Source organism: Ochotona princeps, chromosome 28, assembly GCF_030435755.1.
Source record: "Ochotona princeps isolate mOchPri1 chromosome 28, mOchPri1.hap1, whole genome shotgun sequence".
Taxonomy (NCBI): Eukaryota; Metazoa; Chordata; class Mammalia; order Lagomorpha; family Ochotonidae; genus Ochotona; species Ochotona princeps.
The window spans coordinates 14,011,753-14,037,741 of record NC_080859.1 but is presented as its reverse complement, the minus strand read 5'-3'; the positions used below and the strand labels follow the sequence as shown (position 1 = coordinate 14,037,741).

The 25,989-nt window shown below is 39.0% G+C and overlaps 1 protein-coding gene and 1 long non-coding RNA gene across 2 annotated transcripts in view; one reads left to right on the top strand and one right to left on the bottom strand.

The window, feature by feature from the left end:
• FAM174A (family with sequence similarity 174 member A) lies at positions 1 to 24,665 on the bottom strand. The gene is made up of 3 exons (XM_058656280.1): positions 24,150 to 24,665; positions 10,216 to 10,350; positions 1 to 527 (listed from the first exon to the last, which is right to left on the bottom strand). Exons 1-3 carry the CDS (start codon positions 24,524 to 24,526, stop codon positions 524 to 526), a joined length of 516 nt encoding a protein of 171 aa, XP_058512263.1. The 5' UTR covers positions 24,527 to 24,665; the 3' UTR covers positions 1 to 523.
• The window catches only part of LOC105941880 (uncharacterized), a 173,599-nt gene continuing 172,263 nt past the window's right edge, over positions 24,654 to 25,989 (top strand). The window contains exon 1 of the long non-coding RNA XR_009244339.1: positions 24,654 to 24,856. This is a non-coding gene — a long non-coding RNA (uncharacterized LOC105941880). The remainder of the gene's footprint in view (positions 24,857 to 25,989) is intronic.

The following is a 25,989-nucleotide window of genomic DNA, read 5'->3' as shown; positions in this document are numbered from 1 at the left end:
AACATGCTGTCCGTACCACTTTAATCTTAAATTACATTTATTGTGCTGCATATAACTCAGAATTTATATATTTAAAAATTCAAATAGCATAATAAATTTGGCTTCCTTTTCCCCCCAAAAGTGGGAACTATAGCTCACTAAAAGAAAACTTAATTACTTTTACATTCCAGTTGGTTGTTGGATTTTATAGTTCTGGAAAATGCATCAGAAAAAAACTACTAGTAACTGATTAGTACACAAAACAGTTTACAATAATATGGGTAAGAAATAAACAAAAACTGATCAGGAAACACTACATGTTAAAGTAATTTCATAAACAATAGCAGTACAACTTAGCTCCAACAACGCTAAACCAAAATAACAAAATAATACAATATTCACTGAACAACAAAGTAAGTTTCCACAATATATGTAACTTAAATATCCCCTCCTCCCCAGATAATAGTGGCTTCTTATTCCTTAAGCATATAAAGTCTGTTCTTCACTGGAGAAAGATGAATTTCTCTCAACCAAAGGCACATTCTTATCTGTAAGAGAAAACATAATATCATAAACAACCCCTGGGAGCCAAGTTAAGTACATTTCAACAAAGACTTGGAAGGCAAAGAAGAAAATAATCATTCTAAAATAATTAGAATGAAATATACCAATAGAACACATGACTTCTGTCCATGCTAATTATTTCAGATATTATAATATCTTGAATTGTAGTTTGAACACTTGGAAGCAATTGTACAAATGACTAGCGTGGTAATTAAAGATTATGTCACATTCATAACAAAAATACATCCTCCTACAGTATTTTTAAATTACTTTAGGCGACTTAGCATAGAACATAGGATTGTTCCATTATTCCATAAAAAACAGTTCTTTGATTGATCCTGTTGGTAAACTTTCAGATATCAGGACTAATTACAACTGTAGGCCTGAAAGCTCTGCGATTCAAAGTACTTAGGTACTTACAATGTAGAAACAAAATCATTTATATGGAAGAATACCTTTATTATTATTATTATTATTATTATTAGAAAGGCAGATATACAGAGAGCAGGATCTGCCGTCTGTTGATTCACTCCCCAGTGGCCGCAATGGCTGGAGCTAAGCTGATCTGAAGCCAGGAGTCTGGAGCTTCTTCCGGGTCTCCCAGAGATGCAGAGTCCCAAGTCTTTGGGCCGTCCTTGACTGCTTTCCCAGGGCACAAGCAGGGAGCTGGGTGGGAAGGGGGGCTGCCAGGATTAGAAAGGGTGCCTATATGAGATTCTGGCAAGTGATAGGGGAGGACTTTTGCCTCTAGGCTACAGCACTGGGTCCTGGAAAACTCACTTCTTAATAAGCATATACCATAAAGCAAATTCGTCCCTGTTTTTTTCTCCTTGACTAGTGTATGAAAATGTAGTTATGTTTCCATATTAGAAATTCCATAGACCTTAATGCTAATTATAAAACCTTCTTTGCTATTACTTAACCTGAATCCAGGCTTCCCAAAAGTATTCTCGATGTTTTGGTTTGAGTCTTTTCCAAACTCAAACCCACATTTATAAGGTCACCTACTCCTCGTTAATGCCACTCCTTCATTCAAAAGCCTGTGGTCATCTGTGACCATTCCTACAATTGACAAAAACCAAATCTTTAGTACTTTTTTTTTTTTTTTTTTTTTGGCCGTCACCTTGCTGGTCTGGCTCTGATCCTGACATGTTTGCCACGAGCCCAGCACACTGGTGGTGTGTTTTACAAAGGCACATGGCATGTGCTTGGCTCTCGGCTCACACTTTCCCCTTGCTTGGCGTGGGACTCTGTCCTGTCCTGTTCAGAGGCTCTTACTTGACTGTCTTCTATGCCTTTTTCTTAATACTTGCAACTGAAACACAGCTGCTTTAATGAGTCATCCCAGAGAGAGGCCTGGCAGCACCGCCATTGTACTTGGGCACTGGTTCTAATCCCGGCAGCTCCACTCCTCATCCAGCTCCCTGCTTGTGGCCTTGGAAAACAGGTGCAGGATGGCTCAAAACCTTATGACTTCACACTCATGTAGGAGACCTGGCTGGGGCCCCTGATCAGCTCCGCTCCAGTTATCTCAGTCATTTGGGGAGGGTACTAGCGGATGGAAGATATTTCTGTACTTCTTTTTGTGATTCTGCCTTTCTGATGCCAGTAAAGAAATCTTTAAAAAGTAAAATATATGTTTTTAAAAAAACCTGTCTGAAAGTTTTATCATCTGTATAATGGCAAACGTAGCAAAGTTCCTTTAAGAGGATAAAGTAGAAATCATTCTTCTAGTAACACAAAACAGAACTTCCCCAAATATTTGAAATATCTCTGTAAATCAAACATGAGCCTGTCAACATGTCCCTGTATTTCATTCACTTCGAGCAATATTAGTATCTATTCTAACATGATGTTAGAGTCAACAATTGACACTAATGAAACATTTTAGAAATTAAAACTATTTCCAGTAGGTAAATATTTGCTTTCCGAGGCTGATATGCTGATGCTGTTAATGATCATGAAGTACAGGGTGGCCAAGTAACGGTGAGCACAAAAAGGAACATATTCAATGCACTATTAACTCTAACAAAGCAGAACAGAAGAGGCCAAAAAGCAAACTTAGTGCTCCTTAAAGTATATACTTCCTAGAAATGGCTGGACGGTATTTGAAGTGACAGAAGCATTAGCTTTCAGAGGCTTTTATCAAGACATTCAAAATGCCCTCTGGTGTACATCATCATGTTCAACAGAAGGGAAATGTAACGACAAGCAGGCATTGTTTCCACTGCTCCTGAACGCCATAACGCTCTTTTAAACTCGTGCTTCTGACACCCCTTACATTTTTTTCCAATATTTCACTTAGGAGAAGAGTGAAGGTAATTTTGGGTTAGTTTTGTTGCCTCTGATTCCTCATCAGGTTTTTTGGTTTTGTTTTGTTTTTGGTTCAAGGGAACTTAAAATTCTGCAACAGAGTAAGATTTGTTTTTTACTTTTATAATTCTTTATAGAAAAATGCTTCAGTGACTAAATACAAACCACCTGTAATATATAAAACTAGGAAAGCAGTGGCACATTCAAGACAAATTATCTTAATCAAGTGGCTCAAGATAGTTTCTACATACCTATACATTTTGTTCACCTGACTGTAGTAACATCAGCACATAACATGCTGGTATTGGGCACAGTAGGCAGAACACTACAGCAGCATTCCATGGGTACCAATTTGAGTCCCAGCTGCTCCACTCCCAATCTAGAATGGCCTGGGAAGAGAAGTGGAGGATGCCAGGGCTTGGGTCCCTGACACCCAATTGTGAGACCCAGAATAAGCTACTGACGCTTTGGTTCTGGCCTGGCACAGCTCTGGCTATTACAGGCATTTGGAAAGTAAGCCAGCAAATGGAAAATTTATCTCTCTCTCTTTCTCTGTATCTTTTTTTCTCTACAACTCTGCCATTTAAAAGAATTAAAAAATAAAATTTATTTAAAAACCAAAGTCCTAGCTATTGCAGTAATGATGGATAGCTCACCTATACCCATTCCTTCTCAAATCATGCTTCTGAGCTGATTGTGCAACTCTGATTTGCTTTTGCAGCTTTACAGGGCCTAATCCTGGCTGCTGACATTAAAAACAAACAAAAACTGTATTTGAGGGCTTCCAGGCTGATGACTTCTTCCTAAGAAAAGTCCACTCCCCAGTATTCACATGGGAGACCCGGAGGAAGCTCTTGGCTTTGGGTAAGCTCAGCTCTGGACAGTGTGGCCGTTTAGGGAGTGAACTAGGACATGGAAAATCTTCCTCATTGTCTCTCCTCTCTTAAATCTGCCTTTCTAATAAAAACAAATAAATATTTAAGATAACAGAAAACTAGCAAGTTGCGAGCAGACCGTAACTCAGCCTGTGAAAGCACAAACAGAAGATGATGGGCAGAACCCAGGGAGCCACACAAGAGGGGAGCCTGAATCCTGCAGTACTGACCTGCAGCTCACCCTATTCAGAGGAAGTAACAAATACAGCCTTTAGGAAATTTAGATTCAAATGGTTTCATTTAGTTCACTCTCACAGAAATGGTGAAAAAAATTATGCTACATCCTAATGACCAAGATCCACTGTTAATATTGATGAATTTAAGTCCACATTCAAAACAATTAGAAACAGGTGAATTTGGAAAATTATTATAAAGTTGAAAGCAAGGAAATCCGTTTGCCTCTCTGGAAATCAGTTCAGTATTAATGACAAAATGAGTGGAATTTAAATGCATTACATTTACAAATACAAAGCAAATGAGTGTTAAATGGAATGGAAATGAAGCAGGCGTGAAGTCTTAGTAACTCCCTCTGAGCCACACGGCCCTTTCTGCCACAGGTGGATGACTTTCTGTGACGCATCACCAGTCTGACATAGCGCCTCAGGCTGCATTTAAGCAGGTGTTCACCAACAAACAGCTAGTATACTTTCTCCCACTAGAACTGTGTTCTCATTAGGTCTAGGGCAGAAATAATCACTCCCTTCTAAGAAAACCTGTATCATTTAATTAGTCTTCTCTATTCTGACTTTCAATAATTGGAACATGCCCATGTTTGACAGAATAGAGTTTTTACTAACATGTATACATTATGAATGTTGGTGAAGAGATATAAGAGAGAAGTTAACAGGAACAAAAGTTAAGTCAAATTTAAAATGTAAAGATAACTGTGACATAGCTTAAGTAACTTCAGATGAAACATTTACTTCTAGAATAGAAGTGGCATTAAAATGGTTATAATGGGTTTTAAATAGTTCAGATTTAGAGATCTGAAGAATGGCATGATTTTTCATTGCCCTGAATTCAGCTTAACAATACATGCCACACTACAACATTGGGACATCCTGAGTTTACAGAAAATGGAACAAAATGAAAATCACATTTCAGTGTAAAATATTCTGCAATCCACACATAGCTTTTTGGCAATATGGAATTTCCATGAAAGACTGAGGTACCTTTGTGTCTCAGTGTCTTCCATCCATTAAGAATAATTAGCAGTATGTGGGGGCAGTTTTGACCATATATTTAGGATATTTTCATAGCATTAGTAACAGCCAGATTTCTTTAAACAAATGTTTGGAAGTAACTTCATTACAATCAACTTGATGGGTTTTTATGCTTAACCAGGCACACTGTTAAAGCAGTTTCTGCATTAAATTCCTTGGGGTTTGGTGGATTGACAATTTTTCTTAGCTATTTCTGTAACATTTATAATGCTTCTCTGAAACAAAACAAAAAAACAGAAACATCAGTGCCTGAACAGAACCTTTCAGTTTAATTAAAATTGAAAATGGCAACAGTTGTATGTTTCCTGATATTATTTGATGACTGGCTCTACTATGCTTTGGTTGACAAAATATTTGGCTAACAGACTCAGTACAGAAACACACACCGTATGCAACTATAGTCACCAGAGGATTTGCTGTAAAAATGGTTGTAAAGCCTCCCCCGGCTCCTGCAGGCTCTCTGTAGCACTTCTGGCTAGGGAAGGCAGAGTTATTTATAGCAGTGGCAACAGAAAAGAGGATTGCACATTTCTCAAGCCTCCTGTTACTTGCACTGTATCTTTCTCAAGATTAATGTAGCTATTAGAGGGCTTGGTTTTGAGTCAAAGGATTTGGCGCAAAAAAAAAAAAAAAAAGCAATAGCAATAGTTGCAGAAATTCTGCAAAAGAAAAAGAGATAAAAGGAAGGCAATCAAGTAAATAGTAAAATAGATTAATAGAAAAATACTGTTTCTGAGAAATTTGAATATGGGAAACACAACTGAAGTTATGGGCTTTCGTAATAAAACTAATTTGAAGCAACAGTAATATTTTTACAGTATTTGGCTATTATGTAACAAATACATTTACACACACACCAACTTTTATGGAAGTTTGTGTGTTAAGTCCCTCATTCCATATATTTTTTCCCTTAAATTACCTTAAGGAAAGAACTTATGTGAAGGTTACTCGCACAGTAACTTCAGTTAATTCTCTTACTAAAACCCAATGTTTTAAGGCCAGATTTTATGAAATCTATAATTGGTCAAGGATACAAGGACAGAAAACCTAAATAGCACAATCACTATTATAGAAATTAAATTTGCCACTGGAAGTCTTTCTCACTGCATAAACAATCCACTTCACGATGGATTCACTTATGAATTCTATCAAACATTCAGGAAAGAAATAACATCACTGTTGTGCTACAAATACTTAAAAAAAAAAAACCCAAAGAGATCACTTCCTAAGATACTGAATAAGAGCTACAAAACCCTAAAGCGAAAATGTGAAAAAAAAAATCCTTACGAACAAAATATAGACAACCATCTATCAATTCATAAACATATGAAAAGGACCTTAGAAATCAATAGAAAATTGAACTCAAAACTATATACAAAGGATATCACAATAAAGTACAATTTATCTCAAGAATGCTAGGCTGCTTTAATATCTAAGAATCAGCCAACGACTTTCACTCTATTCAACCAATGATCTTCCCATAATAAGTGATGACTGGAAAAAAAAATGTATTACTTTGAGGAAAGTGATTTGACAAATCGTTACGTTATTCATGAAAGAAAATCAACAGCAAATGGGAGGGAAGTTGTGCCAACCATGGGCACCTAACACTCACCCACTTGCAAAAAAAAATGACAGCTAACACTGTGATTAATATAAAGTTTAGCCCTACTGATATTAGGAACTAAGATAAAGCCATAGCAACCTCAACAACTTCAGGCTGGGCATTTAGTGTAGTTGTAACAGAGGCAGCCGCATGACACACTGGAGCACCTGGTACCCTATGCCTCTGCTTCCGATGGCAGAGCATGCAGCCGAGAAGGCAGCTCCTGATGGCTCAGCGCGGTGGGTCCCTGCCAGCTGCAGGCTGGACTTAGGTCCTGGCTCTCAAGTGCAACCTGACCCAGCCTCAGCTGTTCCACTCAGACCTTCAGTTTCAAAATACATTACAAACATACATGCAAAACCTTTTTCACAGTCAGTTTAGCAAGTATGTTCAGAGGCAAAGGTACCCCTCACATAACGACCTTATGAAGTACCCGCCCACAGGAACTAGTGCTCTGTCGCGGAGAAATGACTGATTGCATGGCCTGGGCTCAAAACAGACTCTAGGCATTTTATTAGACTAGAAGACAGGAAGGTGATTTTAAAAAAAATGGGAGCATGGCCCAAAGGCACAGAAGCCACCTGAAAGAGACTCTGCCTTCACGGGGCGACATCCATATACCAAAATACACAAGTACAGCAGTAAGTGACAACCCTTGAAAACAGCACAATCAGCCTGGTGCTGAGTCCTGGATGCACCCATGTCTAACGGCCTGTGAACGTGCATCTTGGGGTGAGCGCCGACTGAGCCTCAGACTGAGGCCCTGTCTCCTGTTTTGTGCCAGGTCAAGCTCCAGTCTGTGTGGACATTGGGGAATGACACGGGTGAGAGACATCTGACTCCTTCTTTGTCCTTCTCCAAATCACCCATTACTTCTCAGACATTTCAAAGCATGTCAAAAGAGGAAACAGGAAAATCCTGATTCTAAACTGATGGCAGACAGAGACTGACAAGAAAGAAATAATTCTTACAGGAGAAAATGAATGATGACTAGTAAAATCTAAGGAAGTATCAAGGTCAGAAAATAACTGTTGTGTAAACTATCAGAGTGAAGATTATATCAGAAAAGAAGCCATAGATACTGGGAAAAACTTTAATGAGATGTAGAGTATTTTTACAAATATTGTCAGTCAGTTATAAAGGGGAAAAAAACAGCAACATTTTGGAGAAACTGGAAAAACTGTTAAACAGGTGCATAAAAATTACCCTTGCTAATGAAGGACAGATGGACACCCTGTGTAACCAGATGATGCTATCCTTAGGAGACAGTGCAATGCATGAAGTCTTCCAGCTAAGAAGGCATAATCTAAATCGAATTATGAGCTGGCATCAGTACATCAGGGAACTTTAAAGTGCAGGAGGTGACTATTTTTGTAACCAGGCTCTAGAAAAAAGAACATGCAAATGAACAAATACAATGTTAAGACTAATTGTATCTGGGTCAGAAGTATAAGATTTTTTTTAGTGCTATTTTTAGCCTTAAAAATGTTTGTAACTTTGAAATTGTTTCTAAACAAACAGACTTTAGGTGAATATGAAACGTCCACCTGCCAGTCTCTGATGTTTTGTATTAGCAGCTAAACTTAAGCATGTCAAGATTAACTTTCTTCTGCTGTAATATAATCCCAGCACTCTGGCAGTGCTTAGCAATTCAAGAGACAATCTGCCATTCATTTATTGAAAGGATGAATCAATCAGTAAACAAATGACAATTGGATGAATGCCTTCTTTAATATACCTTAATTTATTTTAACAAAAAAATATTTATTTACAGGGAAGACAAAGTTACAGAGAAAGATCTTGCATCCTTGGTTCACTCCCCAAATGGCTAACACTCCATGGATGGGCTGCTGGACTTTCACTCAAAAGAGTGGGTGCTGGGGCCTCACTGGAGGTCAGAGTGACTATCATTTACAAAATCAAGAAAAAAAATACATATATATAAAGTTTGTGTATATATAAAGAAATGAGTAGGGTATGGAGAAAAACGCACCCTAATCCATTGTTGCTGGGGAGGTAAATCGGGACAACCATTACGGAAGCTAGTATGGAGTGTCCTCAGGAAACTAAAAATACGTCTTGCAAATTACTTAACTATCCCACTCCCGGGAATAAGCCCAAAGGAAATGAAATCAGCATGAAAGAATTAACTGTATTCCCAAGAAAATAGCTCAATTTATAATAGCTAAGATATGAAATCAAACTTAATGCTGGTAACCCCTGATAACTACATAAAGAAAATGTAGAATATGCACAGAGAAATATTAATCAGCCATAAAATAATCCTGACTTTTGCATCAAAATGATGCAATTGGAGATCAGTATTTTTGCAAACAACAGATTTTCTCTAATTTATGGGAGTTAAGATTTACAGGGAGTTAGAAAAATTTCTGTATTTAAAAGAAAAAAAACCTGACATGCTTTCATTAAATTACTTTATATTCTTTACACATGATTTTGCTGATTTTCTACTTTTTCCTATATGCTATGTAGCTACCATACGGATTTAAATTGTTGATACACTGGAACTTACTATAGCTCTTTTTTTTTTAATTCCTGTTTGTCTGGACTGAAAACTGCCTACTAAAATGAAAGTAAATACATGGATAGATATGATTGTAGAGTACATCATTATAAAATATTAATAAAATATTACCTTTAAATACAGACTGAATTTCAGAAACAAACACATCTTTTTGTTGTTGTTGTTATGTTAAGATTTCTTTCGGTTTTGGGAATACTTTTTGATATTTTGATTTTTGTAGGATGGACAAATTTCGACACAGATTGAAGATCCCAATGCTACTTCCCACTCTACTGTCCCTCCTACCTTTTACATTTTAACTCTTCTATCTCTATTTGTGGATTTCGCATAGCAATTACAGCATTATTCTACATTTGTATTATGAATTTATCCTTACCTATGAAATTTATACTTTCTCTGGCTCTCCATTTGATGTTTATGGTGCTTTGATTTTCATCTGAAAAAATCTTTAAAGCAGTCTCAAAGACAAGTTCAGCCATAATATCCTCTGAGTATTTCTCAGAGATGTTACTCATCATTATTACAGGATAATTTTGTGGAGTATACCACTCTGGGTAGGAAGCTGTTTTCTTTGAGCATTTTAAACATAATGCTCCACTGTGTCTTTGCCTGAAAGGTTTCTATTGAAAGCTACACTGGCAGCCGTATGGGTGCTCCATTACACACAAATCACAATCTCTCTATTCTCTTTACAAAAGGAGCAAAGATCTCCAGAATACAAAAAGAAAGTCACGTTTACTAAATATTTCACGGATGCACAAACACACATGCACCCTTCTGAGTTAATATACATCACAGGGTTGAAGACGCTAAACAGAAAAGCACTGCCAGAATTACACTAAAGATTTTGTTGGCGGAGAGTCTTCTATTGTTTACATCCATTTCAGGGAAGTGTCACGAATACAAGATACTGCATGAATAGGACCAAGAACTTTATTATAAAGAACCAAACAAAACAAAAACTGGTAAGTGAAATTCTCTTTTACTTCCCTCAATGTATTTGCAAGGGTTTGACTCCTGAGTCATGCAATTAAACTACTGAATGCTCACCTGCGAGGATGGTTAGCATCAAACAGTGTGTTATCCTCATCTTCATCATCTTGTTCTAAAGGTGTCAGTTCCATGTTTTCTATGTTCGTGTCCAAAACTCCGTATCTCCTGGTCTTCCGATTTCTTCTTCTCATCCTATCAAAAAGAACAAATCAACGAATAAACACTTAACATCACATGTTTGTCTGAAAATTCAAAACAAATTACCTTTTACCAATAAAGTTGGCACTCCATACCATAACGATTGCAATTCATGAAAGCAACTCACTCACTCCATAAGATTACTCTGATTCTTGAAACAGAACCTACTTCTACATGATTATGTGCCATCAGTATTTCTTCTGTCTGAAATACTTCGTTCTCTGTCGGTTGTGTTGCGAGCTCACCATCTGTCTCTCCCGTGGCTTGTACTTTCTGTTCGCACACCAATATGTTTAGGTTGATGCGTCTATGTCTCCTTTACTAAACTCCACACAGCTAACAACCATGCCTGTTTTACTCACCACTGTAAAACCACTTTATAGCACAATGTCCTGCCATTCAAGATGACTCAAGTATTTTTGAGGGTCTGAGTGACTTCAAGCTCCGTGATCCAAAACCATGATGGTGTAAGGCAATGCCTGAGTTCCCTCCAACACAACAGCCTCAATGCTACATGTTTCTTTCAAAGGGAGCTACTGGAATTTTCTTAGACTATTTCTGAGTATAGAGTGGTGCATCTTGATGATGCTATTTAAAAAAACGGTACAAAACTTGTAGAATAACTGGCATTACCTCCACTGGTTACTATCTCTAGATTGATCTATGTGTCCATTTAAAGGTAATGGAACAGGAAATAGTGGTTGTAGCTCCATTATTTAGTTAGAAATCTAACCAATGAAACAGATAATAAAAAAAAAAAACAGAAGCAGCAAAGTTGAGGCCAGCATGAAGCATAACTTTGTCTCAAACATTGTTGTTATTTATGTTCCTTATTTGAGAGGTAGAGAGATACATACATTAAGGGATAGAGAGGCAGACCCTCCCAGCCTCCGCACCATGGCACCAGCCCCAGCCCCAGCCCCATTCCGCTGGTTCACTTTCTGAAACAGCTGGCCTTAATCAGGAAAAAGCCATAAGTTAAAAACTCTTGCTGGGTCTCCATGTTGGTGACAGTGACTGTGTGATTGCGCCATCTCTTGCTGCCTTTCTGTGACGCTCCCAGGAAGCTGAAACGGGGAGTGAGCTTCCACCTGGAGCCAGACATTCCTGCCCAAGAGCCTGGTGTCCAAGGGCACCAAGCACCGCAGCCACATGCCTGCCCAATGCTAGACTTTTCTTAATAGTGAGGAGTTACACAGGTTTAGGCTGGTGAATCCATTTGCATGTGTATGTTCACATGTGTTTATCTAAGCACATACATGTATCTACAATTACCATGTAGGTCAGAGGAGCCAACCTCCAGAAAAAGGAAGATTGGCCCCTAACTTGAACTCAGTGGGCCGCTCATGGTCTCTGCCATATATTCACATGAAGTGTTTGTTTTGTTTTGTTCACAACACTTTAAAAATGTGGAAAAGCATTTGTAGTGCTTAAGCTTTGCCAAAGTCATCCCTCGGTGGCTGGGATCTGGCCTGTGAGCTACAGATTACCAACTTGTGATTTAGACTTTTATGACAGGAACAAGAACTGAGCAGAGATACACGGAAGCATCACCTCTGGACCATAAGGATGGAAAGATACAGCCAAATTAGTTGTGTTTTAGTACTTCTGAACCACATCATTTGCTAATATTTGCATGTCTTCCTTTGATTTGAATAAATGAATATTAGAATGAAATCATGTGGCAGGTTAAGTATATTGGGAGTCATCCTCTCTCTTCCTCATTATGTCACGTTATTCTCAATTTTCTAAACCCTATGACTTTTCAAATATCTTGCCATTTTTTAGTATGGAAAGACGAGTTTAACATCCTGTGAAATTATTTTTGAAAATATATTACATTTAGGAAAGAATCTTGATTGAATTTGAACTGTAATACTGCATCAAGGTAGAGGAATCCACCGGGGGGAGGGGTGTGGGGAGTGGTGGGGGGATTCCCAGAGCCTCTGAAACTGTCACATAATGCAAAATAATTAATTTAAAAAAAAGAAAATATATTACTTTTTTTTACGTGACCTACATCCAACAGTCAAATATGTTAATGACCTGACCATTGTCAATGACACAATTTGATGGCAAATCTTAATGCAGGCTGGCACGAACATACAGCTTATGGACTTCAAAAATTTACCTCCGCTCAATCTCCGCTTTTCTCTCAATGTGGCCATCACATCTTAGATGAATTTGTAATCTTTCAGTGACTATACAACTTTCCTCAACTGTTTATGGAATAAACATTTGATCACACTGGCGTGGGCATTTCATTAGGCATCCAGTCTTTACTGCCCATTAATAAATCTTTTTCGAACATGCATATAAGAACAAAGAGAGTGATTTTCAAATGACTAAAAATAAATTAAAAATTAAAAACTAAAAAAGAACATATGATGTACACAGAGACAGAATTACTTTAAGTGCTAAATATATTAGGGATCCAATTTAAGAAAATATCCTACTTTTGTACATGTATTAATCCAAACAAAAATGATTCTCAAGAAAAAATATGTCCTGTATATTATTAAATGGAATTTAAACTTGAAAAACAACCATTTAAAAGACATCTTTGTTGTATCCACAGATGTGCTTAATGATGGCTTTGTGGCAATGGCAGTTTTATGAATATAAAAGCAATAAATATTACAGTATACAAGTATTATAGTATGCAATGATCTTTCTCAAAGAAAGTAACAAAAAAATAATTGGGCAGGTAGATGTGAAACCGCACATGGATGAGTATGAAATACAACATGCCAGAAATGTAAGGAAATTTTAAACAGAAAGCCTATTTTTATCTTTGACATGCAGTGTTAGACTACTCTAAACAACAACAAAAAAATACAATGCACTTTATGACTTATACAATGTTCATTAAGCTCATGACAACCAAATCCTGCTGATACATACGTGTAATTATAGATATGCTCACTTTTCTACTAAGGATAATAAATGCATATAGAAATATGAAACCAAATTGTGTTGGCTCCTCATGATTTTAAAAAGTGTTTTTTTTTTTTCCTACCTACTATAGGAAGAGAAGGAGATAAAGAAAGGCTGTAAAGGCAAAAGAGAAACCTACATGCTTACTTATTGGATTACACTCACTCAAAACATAACAGGCAGAGATAAATGATCCTTATCAGGCACCTTCTAGGTATTCAGCTAATACTCAAATAGCTGCTCTAATGTGCCTGCAGATGCCTTAATGTTCTATTCTGCTTGGATTATTTCAACTCCAATATTATATCTCAGATAGCATATCAAAATGAAACTACTAAAGTAAGCCTGATAAAATTTTATGCAAAAATAAATGGTACCACATAAAATAAACACAATAGGATAAAACTCCATTTCCTTTTACTATATAAAAGAGAGAACCCTGATGAATGTAATATGCTGTTACTTGCTGCATCCACTTGATTCGGTTCCCCTTTTATTTCCTCTGAAGGTTGTAGGGAATGTATTAATTATGTAATAAGAGGGCAACAGGTTACACAAGTAACATTATTTCCTACAAGTACATTCAAAATTTGTGAAACACACTGTCTTCTATGAGGTTAGATACAATGATGAAGTGGTGTTAATAGTAATAAATAGGTAATGTACTGATACAGAATTCTTTTTTTTTTTTTTTTTTTTTTTTTAGCAAACTTGTGGTTAAGAATGAATTTAACCAATCAGTGACATAAATGAATCCGAAGCCAATTGGTTACCACTGAACGTCAGGAAATAAAAACTAGTGTGCCACATTTTAGCATTTTATAATTTTCATCAGGTAGCACAATTCGATTGGATACATGACCCATAATAAATAAATAAGTAAATAAATGTGGTTTAATAATTTGACATTTCTCTTTTTTAGTCCCCATTACATAAACTGATTCATCAGTTGTCAGTCCAAATGCATTCAGAGATAGGAAGCAACAGAAGCTAGAGTATGGTATGGGTGTAATTTTGTTCTCCACAAATGATGTTAACCTAACACTCAGTGTAGCATAGTGCGACTTTGTTTAGAGAAAAGGTCTCATTCATCCCTTACAATGGACACACTCCCTCTGCCATTGAATTCATGACATCCTGAAATCCATCATATTGTCATCATGTTCAATCCTAATCATCTTCTGCCCCTCGGCTCAAGTGTCTCTTCCTTCGGGATGCCTTCCCTGATCTACTTATCTGGGTGAAACAAACCACCTTTATCATTGGCTTCCAAGGTAACCATGTGTACCTCCTTTAAATCTATCACAAGTGCGTTTTTATATTTATGTCATTTATATATTTGCCTTTCCCACTGGTCCATTACTGTAATATGAACAGAAGCTACACCTCATTTTGCTCATCTGTAAGCCCACAATACTCAGGTTCTGCCAAATATCTATCAGTCCAATAAAGGAACTTAAATGTAAGGATCCAAAATGTTTTATTTCATATGAATATGAAAAGTACATAAATTTTCAGTATAAATCTTCTCCTTTGGAATAAGAGAAGTCTGAAAAAGATTACCCCATAGACATAGCAAGACGAAATGCGAGGTTAACTAGCAACTTTAAAAATATAATATGGATCTTTGAAGACTAACTGTCTGGCTCAGGAGTAAGTGCTGGAATATTTAAATAAACACGTACTCATTCCAGGATTTTAAGGCTCCTGCTCAGCATGTTGTAGGAACAGCCCAGGAGATTGTCATACTCTATGCAAATTAGAAGCAATAACACTTAGTTGGCTTTTTGCCTAGGAGTTGCTCCGTATGTTTGCCTTTTGGATATATAAAATTACAATTCCTATTATAATATATTATGATGCCTTACTCTAAATAATTGATGTTGATTCTTTCATGGAATCATACCAATGATGGAGATACATCTGCATCCCAATACAGAATAAAACTAGTTTGATTGTATTTCTTTTTGAATTTCCTAGGTCTTACAATGAGCTCCTTTGAGGTAAAGCAATAGTGCCCTCAGGTGCTACTGAAATGCATGTAAACCCCTGATGGAAATTCTCCATGTATCACGAGCTCGTATTTCCATGGGTTTCCTTTTTCAAACATTTTTCTTGGTTCTTTTCTACTGGTCTCTCAGTTACCATGCTCCATCACCACAACCTTGATCAAGTACATCATTGAATGGAATATGCCCCCCACAAGGTTTTGTGCCATGGTTCATCTCTTGCCAAATGCTCATTGTTAACTTCCAAACAGCAATAGTAACAATAACAATAACAGTATAAAGACAAGCATCTCTTATCTATGCTTATGATGTTACGAGATGCCTTTTCTATTGGACACCTTTTCTCACTTAGCTCTGTATAATTCATGCACAAATCAGGTTTTTAATTATTTTTTCTGCTTAAATTTATCTCTTTCTTGATGTTATTTGGTAGACATTTCTACATAAAAATAGGAGAAATTAAAATATAAAAGCAGTAATATCCTCTAATATATAGCAGTAGTATCAGAAAGAACATTGCAGTAAAATCTCCTGAAATATCTTAAAATTCTAGATACAATTTCACCTGAAGTAAAATAGTTACTGTTTAGTATACATTCACCTATACCCGTCACTTGGCTAAGAAGCTCGTATGCATTACCTAATATGATCCTCACAATGGTTTTAGGAGGTTTAACAAAAGCAGACTTTGGGACTGTTAAGTACTAGCCCTTGAGTGCCTGGGTTTACACCCTGCCCCTCTGTTTTGGGATTTCAGTATCCTACCAATACCCATTCTAGGACCATCAGGGGCTGGCTGGGGAGTTGAGGTCTTGCCACGCACGTGCGAGACGCAGACTGAATGCCTGTCTTTCAGCTTCAGCCTGGCCTATGTCTGAGACGTAAGGGCGTGACATAGATAGATAGATGACAAGTATATACATGTATTCTCATAGATGAACTGCATAAGAGACTAGCATACCAGGAAGTGACGATACAATGCAGTACACAATGCTAATTCTGAATAAAAAGAGCACTTGGAATGAATCAGTTAAATGTACCAAGACAGTATGACAGTAGATTTTCTACCTTTGTCTATACCTACAATACCATGATACACTTAAATGGTAAAACATTAAACTTGTAACTTTTCCTAAAGGACTAATCTACTATAATGATATGGAAGAAAATGGTGAAAGTGGAAAACAGGGAGGAAGGAAGAAAGGTGAGAAGAATAATTATATCTACAAAAGTATATCAGAGAATAACATAATAAAAAAGACCATAATGGAAAGATGTAATGGAACTATATAATTAATATCAAACAGAAAAAAATAATTTCATAATAAGTAGGGTTTGACTACAAGTCTTGAGCTTTAAAACTAAACTGTAGCAAGTGTTGCAACAAATCAAAGTAATTTTAACCAAGGTCACAAAATTAGTTGACACTCTAATCTTGTGAGTTCCATTTCAATGATCTCACGCTATACCAGACACGAATATTATTTTAAGGACAACCATAGAACGGTATTCAGAAAGTTCATGGAGAATGCAAAGTAAGACATATATAAGTTTCAAGTTATTTTGCCCTAAAATAATTGTTTTTTTCATTTTTCATGGATTTATTGTAGTACTCTCATTTTCGGATTTATTCTCCTGTTGTTTCAAGCACAATTAGACCCAGCCCTAATGTGTATTTAAAGATCACAATAATTGGTATTAATCAATCATGACAATTTAATTTTTCTTTTGCCAGCATGGTCCAGGGCTGAGGAGGTGAATGAGAAAGAAGGGATTATCTCTAATAGTGAAGTTTCTGGGAAATATCTGTCTCTCCAATTTAAAAAACAAAACCAAAAACAAACAAAAAAACCGGAATATAGGGAGAAAAAGCCTTCTTCCAAACTGTTTTTCCTTCTATCTGGTCAAGGCACAATTATTTGAGAACATGCTTAGACAGCATTCTACGGAGCGGAACAAATGGAATAATCCAGAATTCTGATATTTTCACAAGACACTGGAGCAAATGTGGACCTGCTTAAAGCCAAGCTTAGTATGTAACAAAATACACTCATAAGCTGAATCATCTTTAAATGGACACGCTATTACGTAACAGCTAAAATTACTGCTGCAATAGGATATTCTATTGCTTGTTGGTATTTTTTTTTAAGCTTCTCAGACGTGTTTCCGGCTTCATCACCTACATGTGTGGTTCCTACTGTGCTGATTCCTTTGAACAACCTTTGATGTAGGTTCTATTCACATACCTTCCACACAAACTAAAGTAGATGTTTTCTCAACTGTTTTTGATCTGAAATCAGTGTACCATAAAAAAGCCCCACCTTTCTATAGTTTCATTTACATTATTTTATTCTTTTTTAAACTCAAGGTAGTGGTCCCAAGTTCAACTAGTTTATATTTTTAAACTTTCCTATAGTGGTTCAAGTGGAAAAAGACACATATAGAGAGACACAGAGACAGAACGCATCCATCTTATTTTTTGCTCTCCAAATGCCAGTAATGCTGAGGCTTGGCCAAGTAGAGGGTCCAAGTTAAGCGCTGGGAACTCAGTCCAGATCTCCCATGTGGCTGACAGGGAGCAAGCTACTCAGCTGAGTTAGGATCTCCAATAGCACCTAACTGGGGTTAAGAGTCAATGCTGGGAGCTAACTTAAGCACACCATCCACTGTGGGACGTGAGCATCTTAAGTAACAGGCCACGTGCCTGCCTCACCTCTCCATTTCCATAGTGATCATTTTGCCTTTTTCATCATTTTATAGTCCAAATTAAAGAACACAGCTCTTGTCAAACTGGAATAACGGAGGCGCAGGTTTCCAAGAGGAGCAGTCAATCAGTGTGGTATTGTTTTTAGCTAGTTTATATATTGGGGGTCTCACTCTTAGAAAAGATGCAAGCCTATAATGTTAAGACAACATATATATGTACTGCCATATAACCTGTCATGTTCAACAACTCTAGCCTTTCCAAGAACAATTTTCCCACCCACAAATTGTCCTAGGTGGTCAGCAAGGCATAATCACATTTTCTATCCTGTATTCCACACTTCCAGCATCCACAACTTGCATGATTTTGTAACTTTTTGTAAACTAAGTCTGTCAATTTGTAGGCTGTGGCATGATCTAGGCAGCGGCCTTGTCTGTGAAAATTAAGACAGGCTAAGATGGACATCAACTTTAGGAAGTCAACATGGGGGAAAATGCATGCACCTAGACTCATGCAGCGGCACAAGGGAGTCTGCACGTGTGGCGAGAATTAAGGATTTATGAAGGCCTACACAATACAGTAAAAAGAATGCTGTAGCACAGTAGACCTAAACTGCAAAAAAGAAAAACATAAAAGAGTCAGAAATTGCTTCCTTGGAGTTGGATTCTCAAGTAGTGACACGAGGAGACAGACACACACGCACCATATTGTCACCACAGGAGTAGATCACCTAAGTGTTGCCTGTTCGCCACACCTTTTTCCTTAGCTTTTCTGATGTCTCAGAATTCTTCTAGTAAGTTCCTTTCAGTTAAAGCTTGCCAGAGTTTTTGCCTGTTTCAACCAAGATAGTATTTGGTGCCAGGAGTCACGTAATCTCTAACATTAGAAAGGTGCAGTGAAGGGAGGCTTGGGAAGAATGAGGCAGGTTATCTATCCTATTGAAAAAACTTCATAAAAGAGCTACTATTTTCCCTACCTGAACAATTTTTTTCAGTCTAATTAAGCCAATTTCATTTACCAAATATTTGGGTGAAAGCCCTGAATGAATAACAGCATGTCAAGGAGTCTCTGCTCCCTAATAACTGTCTTCTTCATTAGCTTCACCTCACTGATCCCCAACTTCTCCGACTGCCAGACTGACATTCTGACAGCCAGTCACAAACTTAATTCTTTACAGTATCTCAATGCATATAAAGACACATCTGAGGAAGATAAATTTCATCTCTGCAAAAATGTTCATTTGTTGACAACATGTACTTGTTAAATACATTTCCAAACTTCTGAGTCTCTCAATATTCTAAGCATTCAATACATATTGTCCCACTGAATACATCCTGGCAAAGCAGGACAATTTATACTTGTTGTAAAAATTTTACTGTATAACAATAGATGAGGGAACATGAAAAAATTCTTGAAAAATGGGATCATAAACACTTTGTGACACTAAATAGACTTGAAATTCACACACTGCTTTTTTTTTTCAAAGTATGTGTTTTCCATGCATTATGAAAATAACTTTCGTGACAAAAAGCTCATACTTTTATTTTTCCGTGAACTTTTTTGAATGACCATCTTTCAAACAACCAAAAGGGAAGCTGCAAAGGGAAGCTGCATATTCCTGTTTTGCCACTCTGAAACCTTATAGACAGGGACAAGTACCAGTACTAACACGTGCTCTGTAATACTCATTGAATTCACTTGAGTGACCACATACATGTATCTAAACAGCCAACATATTTCGTGTTTTTGTCTAATTGAATGAGTTTTCCCAGTGCCATTATTTTAAAGCTAATGCTAAAAGCATATGTCTTCTGGAATAAGAAAAATGCAATAAATTCCTAAAATCCTATTCTTCAGTAACCAGATGGCAGATGTGTTTGCCAATTCCACACTCATAATTCATTAATGGATTGCTTTGAGAGGAGTTAACACTGAAATATATGATCAGATTAAAAGATTTCTTTAAAATGTGACCCTTCCCTGTCTATGTGTACCCAATTAATGAACATATTCTCTTATCTGTCACTCTACCAGTCAAAGAAATTTTAGTTTTTTTAATACATATAAAATATTTTTCATTGGGGGCAGAATGTAGGGGTTCCAACAGAGTGTTAAATTATTTGTGCTTGGCATGGACATGATACAGTAAGTGCTAAAGTTGATTCATTTCTTAAAATGTAAAATCTGGAAAATTCAGCTTCCAACAATAGAAAAACAAATAACAAAGAGTACCCACTTTTTCTCCATAAACCAACTATTCACCTCTATGTGCAGTACCATTTGGAACTGGTTACCTTAAGCACTGTCAGCCACAGCATGATGATAAAGCATCTGAAGCAGGTTCAGGCAGAGCAGGTTTCGGACAGGTCTGATAATGTGCGCCATTGCATAAAATTATTTACACTTGTTCAGCCTCAACTTCCTCAACTAGAACAAGTTTACACACCTTGAAGGTTTTTGCAAGCATTACATTAGAAAATGTTCATAAGGTATGCATTGTTGTCTCTAACCCACAGTTTAGTAATTCATCACATCTGCAATCAGGATGGTGGGTGAGTTAAATGTGAAAGGTAAGGTTTCACTTACAAAGTAAGTTGTTTTGAAAGGCAGCTGTAGGCTTGGGTAGGTATCTGATTCAAACTGATTCTTTGTTATTTGTTATGCACAAATTATTAGTAGAACCTGAATTTCTATGTCTTTCCATAGCATCCTGGACATTCTTCATCATTATCTGTGTGGTTATGTGGTTAATGTTCCATTGCATCTTCAGTGTGTAAGTGCCAGGCAGGAAGAAATACTTTACTCACAACTATATTGCCTGTGCCCAGCATTAGGCTGGTGGACAAATATTGCCTGGATATATGTGCCAAATTTAATCTCCATCAGATCAAGTCACTTTTTAGCCCCATTCCACGGGAAGGATTCTGGAACTGGAGGCATTAAATGACGTACCAAAGAGTACGAGGCTAAACATGGGACTGAGTTCTGCTCTAAGCCCTGGTCTCCTGGCACAGCTCACCGAAATAACACACAGAAGAGGAAGGAGCATGCATGACAAAGAATTCCCTGCTTTTAAGACAGTGTCTGCTATTCAGAAATGTTTGCTATAAATTGCTGTTATATTAAGAGTATGTATGCTAAAAAGCCTCCAAAGTGATTTCTATTTTTCTAGCCTTAATGCATTTCACTGTAGAAATGATATAGTAAAGAGAGTTAAGAATCAACTGGGGTTGGGCCCGGCGGCGTGGCCTAGCGGCTAAAGTCCTCGCCTTGAACGCCCCGGGAACCCATATGGGCGCCGGTTCTAATCCCGGCAGCTCCACTTCCCATCCAGCTCCCTGCTTGTGTCCTGAGAAAGCAGTCGAGGACGGCCCAATGCATTGGGACACTGCACCCGCGTGGGAGACCCGGAAGAGGTTCCAGGTTCCCGGCTTCGGATCGGCGCGCATCGGCCCGTTGCGGCTCATTTGGGGAGTGAATCATCGGACGGAAGATCTTCCTCTCTGTCTCTCCTCCTCTGTGTATATCTGGCTGTAATAAAATGAATAAATCTTAAAAAAAAAAAAAAAGAATCAACTGGGATCGTTACACTTCTTGTTCTATTAGTAACTCATAATTTTTAAAATCCCAATCACCTCTCTATATAGCAGTATAAACAATTTTCTAAGACGGTTCATTCACGAGAAATCGCTCGTTCCGTGTCCACCATGTGTTGCACACAATGATGTTCAGTGCTGGGAACGCAACGGAAAGACACGCAGCAAAGCTTTTCTAAAAACTATGATGCGTTAGTTAGGAAACCTGCTCTCACTGCACTGCACTCCTTGCAGACGCTTCTCAGTTCCTACAAAAAGGATCTGATTGTTCTTTGGAATATTTCTAGATTCAAAGTGGGAGTTGTTCCTCGTGAATATTCATTAGGATTGAATAACATTGAAACAAAATAAATTGGAAGTCTCATAGATACCAATATGATGAAATTTCACAAGTAGAATAGTCTCTATGTCACCTCGCATTAATTAAGGAAATGAAGATTTGGACCCATTCCTCACCCTTGGTATAAACAACTAACACTGGTAATGCTGTCACAGGCTTTGGAAGCGGAAGTCAAAGTGAACATCAAAAAATGAGAATGAAAAACCATAATCTGGAAGCAAAATGATGAGTTCTGAACGTTGCCCAGCTTTGTTAACACCAATCAAGCTTTGGGTGTTGAAATGCAGGAGCATGTGAGATGCTGGGTAAAGACTCATTGTTATTAGCTGTAGTTCCACACTTTGGCTGTCCTCACATACTGTGTTATGGAGTCACCCAACAGACTCTGATTGAAAAGATTCCTTCCGAGTTCCATAACAATGAAGACTGAAATCAATGACCACAAATATTTGCTTGTCATATTATAAACAAGGCAGAAGCAGCGGGCTGACCTGCCACGTGAGAAGCCTAGTCTCTCCTATCAGAATGGCCAGCTGCGTTCTGGCTGCCACTTCCAATCCAGCTGTCTTCTTCTGCCTTTGGGCAAACGGGAGATCATGGCCCACGTACTCAGGTTCTGGTTGCCCCTATGTGAGACGTAGATGAAGTTTCTGTTTGCAGAATTTTGCTAAGCCCAACCTTGACTAGTGCATGGGGGAGTAAGCCGGCACACAGAGATTTGCTCTCTCCCTCTCTCGGTATCTTATTATCTTCATCTCTGCCACTCTGCCTTGCAAATAAATAAGCAAGCATTAAAATTGAGATAAGTTAGCAGTCCAAACAAATGAGGGGCATTGTCTCTCCAAATCATGACGTTACTCATATAGATGAGAATTATAACATGCAGCTTTTAATATATACCTCTAAAATGTTTTCTAATTTCCCTACTTCTGTAGGACCAACAGTATCTAGCTTACATAAAGCCATTCTCGACAGTGGCTCCAACAGTTTGAATTTTGTACATTTTCGAAAATTCTTCAGGATGCCTCAAGAAATATTATCTATGTGAATTATATATACATATGTTTATATAGTCAACTATATATATGTATATAAAATTAAACAGCTGTCGATTTAAGATAATACATACAGGGTAACATAACTTTCTATGAATAAATAGTGTCAAAAAGAAAACAATATGCTAATAAAAATGACATTCGCTTAGGGCTTTTCAAATGTTTACTCTCTATGTAAGGTGATAGAAATAGACTAGAAATGGAGAGAAAGCCGATTTCCATATTTACTTCTGTATTCAATAATTTGCAATTGTTTGATTGAATGCTGTGAAGAAAATCTAGATTCATATTAGACAGCAACTTGGAAAAGTGTTTTAACATCCTCTAGAGGTACCAGACATTCTTTTATACTCCACCAAAACTTCACAAAAGGGAACTTCTGGAGTTGCGATGTGATACTGAAAGGGTACCTATGCATAAACTTTATCTATTTTCAAAATAATTGATATTCGGAATGTGTCCAGAGACCACTACGCAGTGGTCCCTGCATATACAGGGCACCTGAGTCAGTATGGGGGTGTAGGGTAGGGAAACAAAACCCACTACAATCCTGCAAGTGGACCTTCTGATCTTTACAGAGCAGGACCAGAATCCACAGTGAGCCCTAAGCTCTCCTCCGGCAGCTCTCTCTAGCGAGGAAGCCTTGCTTGTTGATGTCTGGCTTGACAGAGGCAGCTGACGGGCAACTTAATACACACCTGTTACTCAGATGGCAGATGAACGGCCCGTCCTCAGAAATAGCTTTAAGACCTTTCTGTAAGATATTCTCTCTCTCTCTCTTCCTCGCTCTCTCTCTATATATGGAAGCATACAGACATATAAATATATATACTGCAACTAAGTGGCCACATCGAACAAAGAAGTTTTAAACGAACTACTACACAGGAAGGAATCCGGTCTGAATATAACGGGCAAACTCTCAGCCAGGTGTACACACTGGAACTTGTACGGAGTGGCAGGGTTGAAGCAACTCAAGGCAGTGTGAACGAAAGGGTACGGTCCATCACAGACAGGGTCAGGGTGCCCCTCGAGGCTGGGGGAGGCCACGAAGAGAGCTGGGGTGTCCCACTGAGAAACGAGACCTTGCCAAGCGAACTGGGGCCATCAGCCATGGGAACCTGACCGGGGAGCCCCATGGAGGCTGCGCCTCACCTGACCGTCCTGACTACGAAGTACACCAGCACCGCTCCGCTCACCACCATCAACACGGTCAGCGCCCGCTGGGTCATGGGCTTGTCGCCAGGGCTGGGGCTCACGGCGAGGCCGCCGCCCACAGAGGCTGCCCCGGCCTGCCCCGCCACTTCCGCACTGCTGCCATTGCCGCCCTCAGGGTCCCGCGGCCTGGCCGCCTCGGGCGCGCCTGGGCCGGGCTGCGGGGCCGCGGTGGAGCCGGGCGGCGAGGTGCGCGGCCGTGGCTCCGGAGGCCCTGGACCCGGCGCGGCCTGGGCCGCCTGCAGCAGCAGCAGGAGCAGCAGGAAGGCCGGGCCCAGCAGGCACCTAAGGCAGCAGCAGCAGTGCGGGGCCTTCATCGTCCTGGGATCGCCCGCTCACCGCGTGGGAGCCGCGGGGCCCGCCGCCCGGGCCGCAGCAGGGACCATGGGCGCGGCGCAGACGGAGGCCGGCAGGGCCTTGACAGGTGGCAGCCGCAGCTGCTGGGAGAACCGGAAGTTCGTGCATCTCAGAGGCCGCTGCTGCCAGGGACGCTTGCGGTTGCTATCCTGGAGGGGTGGGGCGCGCTCGGTGACGTCAAGGCGCGGGGTTAGTGCGCACGCGTCCTAGGGGAAGCGGAACGGGTCGGTCACTGGAGGTGCTTTTGCTAGGTCTACTGTGGCGCTAAGTATAAAGAGGCGTGGTGTAAGGTGGGTAACTAGAAAAGTAAACAGAGTTGTAGCAATTCTACTTGTGGAACCTGAAAAATGGCAAGTTGTTTGAATTCTGTGGTGCAAATCTGCAAAAAAGAAAAAAAAAAAGATAAAAATCAGTTTGTAACCAAGATGAACTTTCAGAAAACTTCCCCTCACTCCACTTAATTGCAACCTTTCAAGAGACTCTGGTCTTGCCTCTAGGACCCCTCAGCCATTTTCCAGAGAGGTTTTAGTTGTTGTTTTGTTTTTAAGATTTACTTGTTATCAGAAATGCCCGGTGGGTTCTTTCCCCAGCTTAGTATAGAAAAAAAAAAAAAAGCGGGGACTCTGTTGCAGATGAAAATGTTTATTTGCGAAAGGACCAGGTGAGCAGGGAAGGGAGAGGAAGGGGAAAGCACCTCCGGAGAGAAAGCCGGGAGGTGGGGTGCTTCTGAGAGACACCAAAGGTTTGAGGAAGGGTCTTGGGATTTTAAGCATTCCCTGACTCCTCCTTGTTGGGCGGGAGCCTACAGGTAAGATGTTCCCCACTGGTGGTGTCTTAATCAGTTAGGAAATGGGTGGGCAGTGCTGAAGGTGTGACCAAGACCTCACCAGGCCTGGATGGCCTCATCATTATTGTTATTGGAAAGGCAGGCTTCCAGTCAGAAAGACAGGCACATAGAAAAGATCGTCCATCCACTGGTTCACTTCCCAAGTGGCCGAAAGGCTGGAACTGAGGCGATCTGAAGCCAGGAGCCAGGAGCCTATTCCAGGTCTCCCACTGCAGTGCAGGTCCCATGTCTTTGGGCCTTCTACTGCTGCTCCCCCCCCCCCCCCGCCCATAAGCAGGGAGCTAGGTGGGGAATGGAGCAGCTTGGGCAAAAAGCGATTCTCAATGCATGTTGGCACCACAGGGTGGCAGAGTAGCCTATTTTGCCATTGTGCTGGTCCCTAGAGAGTGCTTTCTATAGAAAATTTACAATTGTGAAGTCTGCCTCTGCCCCTTTAGGGTGTTTAGCCATTGCCTAAGTTTTTTTTTTAATTTTTTATATTTATTTATTTATTTATTTATTTTATTGCAAAGTCAGATATACTAGAGGAGGAGAGACAGAGAGGAAGATCTTCCATCAGATGATTCACTCCCCGAG

Coding starts and splice junctions, on each gene's coding strand:
- FAM174A (XM_058656280.1), bottom strand. CDS start 24,526: ATGAAGGCCCCGCACTGCTGCTGCTGCCTTAGGTGCCTGCTGGGCCCG. Junction 10,351..24,149: donor TTCGTAGTCAGGACGGTCAG/GTGAGGCGCAGC, acceptor TCTTTTTGATAG/GATGAGAAGAAGAAATCGGA.